Source organism: Dioscorea cayenensis, chromosome 19 (genome assembly GCF_009730915.1).
Source record: "Dioscorea cayenensis subsp. rotundata cultivar TDr96_F1 chromosome 19, TDr96_F1_v2_PseudoChromosome.rev07_lg8_w22 25.fasta, whole genome shotgun sequence".
NCBI lineage: Eukaryota > Viridiplantae > Streptophyta > Magnoliopsida > Dioscoreales > Dioscoreaceae > Dioscorea > Dioscorea cayenensis.
Genome location: NC_052489.1, coordinates 6,101,712 through 6,110,804, shown reverse-complemented (window position 1 = coordinate 6,110,804; position 9,093 = coordinate 6,101,712). Strand labels below are relative to the sequence as shown.

Sequence of the window (9,093 nt, the reverse complement as noted above, 5' to 3'; positions counted from 1 at the left end):
ACTAAACCTTAACACGCAAGCATACGCAACTATAACTGACAGCATTTAATTTCTTGTTTGTTTTCAAGCTATAATATTTTTCCTGCTTTCTAACTCTCTCGTGGCCCTCTATTAAATATATATATATATATATATATATATATTTTTATGTATATGAATTTATAAAATTATCTATATACTCTATTTATAGTTATAAACATCAATTTTATTCTCATTTATTTTTTTATTAAATATTTTTAAAAAAAATTATAAGCCACGATTTAATAAAAAATGATTATATTTATTACTTTTAAAATTTTTAATTGAATACTAAATCTTGAAACATGTTCATAAATCCAAATAATTAAATATAATTTTCATATAGGTGTTTGAGGTTTCATATTCTAGATATTCATATATTTTATTCTCTATATATTATTTTTATTCGGTTACACATGTTTTTCAAATTCACTATATTATTGAGAAATATTAAAAATAAACAGATGTGCATCTTTAATGCACTAAAAACTAATTATCTTTCCAAATTTTACTTCAATAATCAAACAGGCAGGTTCTAAGAATAATTACTGTTCTTCTATATAATTTTTTTTTTTTCCAAAAATGGAACAAAAGGATGAGCATTGATTAAATTGGAGATAATTAGAAATCCCACACAAACATATTATTATTTAATTATTTCGTACATACATTTATCAATTGAATGTTTGCAAAGCTTCTTAATTATAAATAATGATCTTTTTCCCAATGAACCCTTTTTTTTATATAATATTGTACTAAGTGGTGTCCCACATTATTGTTGTATTTGCTAATTCAGGTGCTTTCCCAAAATATTTGGTTCTATGTTAATTATATATTGTTATTAAAAAATTTAAATTAAATTTAATGACGTTTTTATTCAAATAATGTAGCTTGCATTAATTTTCAGTTACTTACCATTTTATCAGAAGTAATTTGATTAATTATTGAGAAAAAACTTCAAGGCTGATTTTCATTTTTATTGTGCTATTAAATCACAGCTTATCATTAAAATTCAAAACCATTTAAGTATTTTTTTATATATATTTTACTTTATTTTGATTGTTTAAATATGCTGTTAGGCTCATTGTAAATGTTTTTTTTTCTGCCATGCAAAAATCAAAAGAATGATGAGGATAAATTTGTCCAATATGCATGTGGCCTACACTAGATGTTACCTTAAAAGAAACATTTTTGTAATGAAAATTTTTTATATATTATAATAAAGATTAAAAACTTTGATGTTTGCCAAAAAAAAAATATTAAATTATTTGTAAGGCTTTTGTGTTTATTTAATTCTGTCAAAATTTTGTTCTTTTAAATATCATTACAAGATTGAATAGAAATAAGAATTACAGGAAAACATATTTATAACTCAAAATATAAAATAAAATCATGCGAAATAAATATATAGTTACATATAAATTGTTAAAATTTCTAGAAATGTGTAGAAGATATTTTAGGTATTAGCACCGGTACCCTGCATGTGAACTGAGGCCATTAATTAAATCTTTTGTCACACAGTGACACCAAATGATATACTAGGAAAACTATACAATTGTGTATAACCATAAAAATCTCATAGTTCCGAGTATATGTGACTCTAAGTGAAATTTATACATTGCCAAACTTTAGAAAGGTTAATATTTTTTTAATAATTGGACAAACCATTACACATATATATTTTATTTATATTTTAACTATATATTAAGAGAAAGTTGAACTCTTAACTTTATTATTTATATCTTAATTATGCAAAGAGAAAATTGAACTCTGGACTTCTTATATGAAAGTCAAATATCTCAATCTTCCTACCGTTGATAAGGTGGCAAAGGTTATCATGTAATATTTAATTTTATAAAGGGATAATTGTAAAAAAAATCCATCAAAAATTTAATTAATACATTAGTGGAGCACATATTATATTATATATATATATATATATATATATCTTTAATAAAATTATAAATAAAATATTAAAAAACAAAAAAGAAAAGAAAAAGAAAAAGGGGGTCCCACAAATAGAGTCAAAACATCCACAAACGGTCAAACGGGTCCCTCTGATGGAAAGTTTTGAAGGACATCTCCGAAATGAAAAGACGACCCGAATCCGATATCCCCTAAGCGGTATCCTCTCCCTCCCGAACACATTAGCTAAACCTACTCCTTTCTCTCTCTCTCTCTCTCTCTCGTCTCTATATCTCTTTCTCTCTCATCTCTTGTTGCTCTGCTTTCGTGTAGTTCCCGTCTTTCCAATCCCCTGCTCACTCGCAGCCTTTAGCTGCCACAAAGTCCATTAAAAAAGCATCCGAATTTGGTGAAAATCCATTGCTTTCTTTGGGAGAAGTGAGAGAGAGAGAGAGAGAGGCATCATGGCTTCTATATGAAAGGTCGGCATCTTTGAGAGAGAGGAAAAAGTTTAGGATAAAGGAGAAGAGGAGGAGGAGGAGGTTTGATCACTCTTGTTGCAGTCCCCACTGATCGGCGTGCTCGGGAGCTGTGAAAAAATTTGAGCTTTTTTAAGCTGAAGGTCACTATGATCACGGTTCTTTCTGGTTGGAATCGTGTTGGGTTTCTGGAGAGAATTTAGGCGGATTGGGGTTATCTTTTGAGAAAGGGCAAAGTTTGAATGATAAAGATGGGATTTTTATATGCCACTGAGGAGGTGTTTCTAAGTTCAGTTGTGGTTGATGGTTGATGGTTGGTTTTGAATGATAAGCTGTTGAATTAGAGATGTCTTCTGTTCAAGAGCCAGTGAAACCATCAGGGACACTGCTAGAGGAGATGAAGCTTTTGGGAGAGGCTCAGAACAAGCAAGGTTAGAGCTTTGATTCCATACATAGATTGTTGCTTTACTTACTGCGGTGAAGATGTAAAGCTTAAGTATCATCTCTTGCTTTGTTTGTTTACTGTTGTGCTTTGTTAGGTGTTAAGAAGGCCATAAACTCTGAGCTATGGCATGCATGCGCAGGGCCTCTTGTTTCGTTGCCTAAGCCTGGAAGCCTCGTGTATTACTTCCCTCAAGGACACAGTGAACAGGTTCCAGTTGTTGTGCTTTTGAATTTGAAGTCTTTCTTTCAATCTTTTTCTTTGTGTGTTTCTACTCTTTGTAGCTTGGTATTATGAGTTGTTTTATTGTTCTTCTGAAGAAACACATGTGACAGTGATGGCGTGTTGCTTCCGTTTATGGTTTCATTTCAACATTTAAGTGACAAAGATGTTTGCTTCATTATGGACATTAATTTGTCTGGAGTTCTTGCTTCCATTTAATGCTGTCTTGGCTGCAATTAACTGAAAGATTTTTCTGCTGGTGGTTCTTAGAAATTTGTAGTTGATGCCTTGTAAAATAAAGATTGTGTGCTCTTGAAAATTGATTAACATTCATCCAAATTTACTAGACACTGCTAAAACTGATTAAAATTTTTTTGGATTTTGTATTTGGTTGATAATTGTGTGTACCTTGGCTAGGTATTTGGATGGTGTATATATATATATATTTTCATTCCATTTGATCCTGTTTACTCAATCAACAGGTGACAGCATCGACGAGGAAAACAGCAAACTCACATATTCCTAACTACCCGTCTCTTTCCTCTCAGTTGATGTGCCAAGTTCACAATGTCACTTTGCATGTAAGTATGGTGATCTTTTTTTTTTCAAGCTTTGTCTTTCATGTATGATAGTTTCTCAAATGTTTCTAAAAGAATTTACTACACATTTGCAGGCTGATAGGGACACTGATGAGATCTATGCGCAGTTGACTCTTCAGCCGGTGAATTCTGTACGCACAATTGTTTCCCTTACTATATTGTCTGCAATTTCTATTAATCTTTGAACATTAAAACAATTACTTCGAACACAAGCAATGAATATATCAAGTATGCTAACCGTATTATTCTACAATATACATGTTCATCCATTAATGACATTTGCTCGTCATTAAAAGCTTTATTTATCTACAGGAAATGGATGTCTATCCTATTCCAGATTTTGGACATTCAATAAGCAAGCAACCAACTGAGTACTTCTGCAAGAACTTGACTGCAAGTGATACAAGCACACATGGTGGCTTTTCAGTGCCTCGCAGGGCTGCAGAGAAGTTATTTCCACAACTTGTGAGGGTTCTTGTCACAATGCAAGTTACAAAGTTCTGAGTAGGATAAACTTAAATCTTATGCATTTCTTTTTTCTTTTCAGGATTACTCAATGCAACCTCCAAATCAGGAGCTTGTTGTCAGAGATTTACATGACAATTTGTGGACATTTCGACACATATATCGGGGTGCGCATATTTGTTATGCCCAATGTGATTTATAGTTATACATTTTTATGTGTCTCTGGTTGGAGGTCTGAGACATCCATCCTTTTCGGACCATAATAGACACAGTCTTGTTCATGTTAACATACTTTTCCTGTTCCATAACCTGAGAATGCTTTTGATTCCAGGACAACCAAAACGGCATCTTTTGACTACTGGTTGGAGTTCATTTGTGGGTGCAAAACGGCTCAAAGCTGGTGATTCTGTCCTGTTTATCAGGTAATTGCAAGATGACAGTATTGACTTGTTACACCATAAGTTTCATTCTGTTGTTTTAATATGTAGTACTAAATGTTATCAATCTCTGCTGGATTTTTTTTTTAAATAACAATTATGTGTGAAAGCTGTTCAAATGATTATTCCTTTGTTTTTTTTTTCTAAATTCCACTGTCATTGGTGCAATGTCTTTGTGCAACTTCTGAATGATAGCAGTTGTATGATGAACAATTACAAATATCTCATGAATTTATCAGAACTATTTATAGGGATGACAAGTCGCAATTACTGTTGGGTGTGAGACGAGCCAACCGGCAACAAATAACAATACCCTCTTCAGTGCTTTCTGCCGATAGTATGCATATGGGTGTCCTTGCTGCCGCAGATCATGCTGCAGCTAGTCGAAGCCCTTTCACTGTTTACTATAATCCAAGGTTCATCAATCTATCTTCTCTTTGATAACTTTGTTGGTTCAGTATGACTGTCGGACAAAGGGCCTTTTTGTGAATCATTCAGTTAATATTTCTATATATGCTCAGGGCATGCCCGTCTGACTTTATCATTCCTCTGGCAAAATACCATAAAGCTGCATACACTCAGGTTTCGGTAGGAATGAGATTTGGGATGATGTTTGAAACTGAAGAATCCAGTAAACGCAGGTTAGTATCATTATTAGAGCCTTTGAGTTCTACTTTTCATTTTCAATATTTATCAAAGGAACAACCTGTACTTGTCAAGCAGAATCACCACTTGAAAAGGAAAATTTTAGAACAGATCTCTGGAGAATGTTTGCCCTTTTATTGTGTTTATTTTATTTCATTGAATCAACACGAACAAATGTAAAGTTACTCTCTTTGTTCTTCAGATATATGGGCACAATTGTGGGTATCAATGACTATGATCCTCTGAGATGGCCAAATTCACAATGGCGTAATCTGCAGGTGAGTTTTTTTATGCGTATTGTGGAATCATTCTTATGCAGTGACATTTTCCGGTTGACATGAATGAAGTATGGTAGTGATTTGTAAATTTTATGTACCACAATCAGGTGGAATGGGATGAACATGGCTATGGTGAAAGACCGGAAAGAGTTAGTGTGTGGGAAATTGAGACTCCAGAGAGTCTTTTTGTTTTTCCGCCTGCAACTTCAAGTCTAAAGAGACAATGTCTTCCAGGTTTTGTTGGTATGTTATTTGAAGCTTCAACATCTTCTTACCTTTCAAGATCAAACTCCTAAGATTTTAAGATTCTGATTAACTGCAGTGCCAGGAGTTCAAATTGGATTTGCGAATTCTAGTCCTTTATTACAGGCTCCTGAAAATGGGAATGCTGTACTAAATCCTTTACTTTCTGACCATGATTCTCAACTGCTGCTACTCCAAGGTCAGAAGTCCTGCCTGAACACCCATCTTGGATCACAGCAATCAATTTATGCAAGCATCTTTCAGAACATTCGGGGACATAACGGCACTAAAATTGTTCCTTACTGTCCTATGCCTTCGATTTCCACTATGAGAAGTCAAGTGCCGCATGAAGCAAAAACAGCAATATTACAGAATGACCATTTATCTCTGATGCAGCAACATATACCATTGCAAAGTGTTTTGCTGCAGAATGAGAAGCCCCTTCCTTTTGTAGACCAGCAACATGTTGATGTAGACTGTGTATCTTGGACTATGAAGGAACCGCAAGAATCACTACCGGAAAAGTCATTTCCTGACAGGCATCTGCCAGCTAAAACAGAAGGCGCTGAGCGTAGCACCTGCCTGCCCGGAAACAGTTGTGAAACAACTTCTGTGGAGTCAGAAATACCATCTGCAAAACCACCAAATGAAGTGAATGAGCATTCTTCAAATCTGCAAAGAACATCACCGCAGCAGTTGCAAGCAGAACATCACAGCGAGAGTAAGGAAAACATCATAGCAGATACAATTGCAAATGATGAACTGAAATTTGAAGGACAGAGTGATCCACTTCCAAATGAGCCTCCATTATCAAGAAAAGATTCATTGGATTCTGTCAGTATGGATAATCCAACTATCTTGCCATTACATGAAGGGTACTTCCCTTCTCATAACTTGGACCATGATGACTGGATTTTCCGTCGGTCACCTGATCACTCCATTATTGATCCCCTGAAAGAGCCTGAGCAAGGATTCCTGTTTTCATCAGCTTCGGATTCTACAAGTCTCTCAGGAGACATATCAACTTTAGTTAACCCTGAAAACTTTAGCTCTTTTGATATGTATCAATTCTCAGGCAGTTCTGATTCTCATAGTCCCCAGTGTCTCCCATCCTTCATGCAAGAATTCTTTAGTCCTCAGGACCTAAACCCTCCAAATGTGGAACATGGTGCTCCAGCTCCTGGTATTCTGTCATATGAGATGCATGATTTGGAAGCAATTCGTGAAGAAGGAACTAAGTTATCAGGAATAAGAGACTTTCCGAACGGGAGTTATGTGCAGAGTGAGGCTTGCAACAACACAAACTTTATGCCCGATGCTCATGTTTTAAATACGAGTATAGAAAGCTCCGGCAAATTGAAGAGTTCTTGTTTGCAAGTTCCTTCTGGTAGTTTGATCCGCAACTGGAGTTCAAATCAAGATATGCAATCTCAGGTCACCTCAGCAAGCCTTGCTGACTCTCAATTCTACTCCTTCCAAGACATACCTGACAGCTCCGGCGGTACATCATCCGGAAGTATGGATGTCAATGAATACAGCTGCTTAAGTAGAGGTACAAGGAAGCAAGTGTCACCCCTGCCTTTGCGGACATATACAAAGGTGAGACTTTTTCGGTTGTAAATATAACTTATTCTGATGATGATTAATGATATATATGTTTTTGTCACCAGGTTCAAAAGCTAGGATCCGTTGGGCGATCGATTGATGTTACACGCTTTCAAAATTACCAGGAACTGAAATCTGCCATTGCTTGCATGTTTGGGCTTGAAGGTCAACTTGATGATCCAATTAGTTCAGAGTGGAAACTAGTGTATGTTGATTATGAAAATGATATTCTTCTCGTCGGAGATGATCCATGGGAGTAAGTCTCACTTTTCATTGTTCTATTTTTGTACCTTTTTACTTGTTGATGTTGATGATCAATGTGGTAATTAATTCTCTCACCATCTCACCTTTAGGGAGTTCGTCAACTGTGTAAGGTGTATCAAAATTCTGTCACCTTCTGAAGTGCAGCAGATGAGTCAGGACGGGATGCAGTTAAGTAACACCTCGAACATCAACCCAGAGATTCTGTACTCTGAAAGGTAGACATGCCGGAGATTTCTACGCGCTGCGAAACAAAAAGAAACTACAAATAATATTTATCTTGCAAGTTTAGTGAACAACGAGGAAGTTCCGACTGGATCGATGAGAAAAATATTAAGGAGCTCTAAAAGTCGGTGAGATCCATGCAAGCCGCATTTTAACCTTGCTGACTTAATGAAAAATCTGACATTCTTTTCTATTTAAGTGGTAGTTTTCGGAGGCTTGAAGTTCATGATGTAGTTCTGTTGTTTATGGGAACGTTGGTTACTTGGGATGTCAAACCAAGTGATGTATCACCACTAGTTTGTATGTGATTTCAGGGTGGTCTATGAACTAAGAGATAAATAACTGTTGTATATTGTGCTCTAACTGCCTTAATGAGATAAGATATTGTACCATAGTTTGGTCCTCTTTGCTGTCTCAAATCTTTGTGTTTTAGTAAGCATGGTTCGCTCAGTCCCAAATAAGTATTCTTATTAAAAGAAATTATATTTTGAAGGACATATTTGGTTGGGGTATGGAAATGGTTATGTGATTTGGTCAGTTAAACATAATGGAATCATTTTAAAACTTCCATTCCTTTTTGATAAAATAAATAAATAAATAAATAAATAAAAAGTGCCACCCCCTCCTCGCAGTTAAATAACAATTAAATTTTGGGGATGACGTGCAACGATTACTAACGATTCTAACTTCATGCAGTCGAGTTATAGCCTGCAAACTGAACTAAAGACCGGTTTTTAGAGGCAACTCACCCTCAAGAGATGGAGTTTATCGCTAAGTATTTGACCAACCAAACAGGTATCACTAAAAATACTCATTGCGAAAAGTGTTTTCCATGAGATAGAAAATAAAAACTATTGTCCGCAGAAGAAGAGGTTTGTGAATAAGCGATTGTCTGATAATGAGTAAAGAACCGGCACCCTGAGATCGGGCTACATAAGCCCTGTGTAATTTAAAAGCCAAATTTGTAGGTCTGGTATATCAAACCCATTAACCCCATCACATGATCATCAACGCATGGCCGAAGTACTATGACACAGTGAAGACACAACAAAGTTCATTATCACCAAAAATTCAACTAAATCATAAGATAGATGGAAACCTTGTTGGTCCTTTCAACTTCATTCGTGATTTGAAGACGGTTTTTCAACTTGAAACACCCCTCCTAGATTAGATATCAACTCTGCCAATGGGTTTAGCAATGTTTTAAGAACAATATGAAAAGGGATCTTGATCATGTAAAAATCAGATGTGGAAGAACATTTGACTCCA

General features: G+C 35.2%; 1 protein-coding gene across 2 annotated transcripts; it reads left to right on the top strand.

Annotated features, from left to right (window-relative positions):
• The first annotated feature begins 2,236 nt into the window (after window positions 1–2,236).
• On the top strand, window positions 2,237–8,216 carry LOC120250154 (auxin response factor 11-like). 2 transcript variants are annotated; one of them, XM_039258939.1, is made up of 14 exons: window positions 2,237–2,833; window positions 2,942–3,054; window positions 3,549–3,647; window positions 3,740–3,796; window positions 3,978–4,130; window positions 4,213–4,297; window positions 4,462–4,552; window positions 4,819–4,983; window positions 5,089–5,208; window positions 5,415–5,490; window positions 5,598–5,733; window positions 5,813–7,332; window positions 7,404–7,594; window positions 7,692–8,216. In XM_039258939.1, exons 1-14 carry the CDS (start codon window positions 2,749–2,751, stop codon window positions 7,819–7,821), a joined length of 3,021 nt encoding a protein of 1,006 aa, XP_039114873.1. In that variant the 5' UTR covers window positions 2,237–2,748; the 3' UTR covers window positions 7,822–8,216. The 2 variants fall into 2 exon arrangements, with proteins under 2 accessions (XP_039114873.1, XP_039114872.1); XM_039258938.1 differs by having other exon boundaries at window positions 4,807–4,983.
• Window positions 8,217–9,093: the final 877 nt, after the last annotated feature.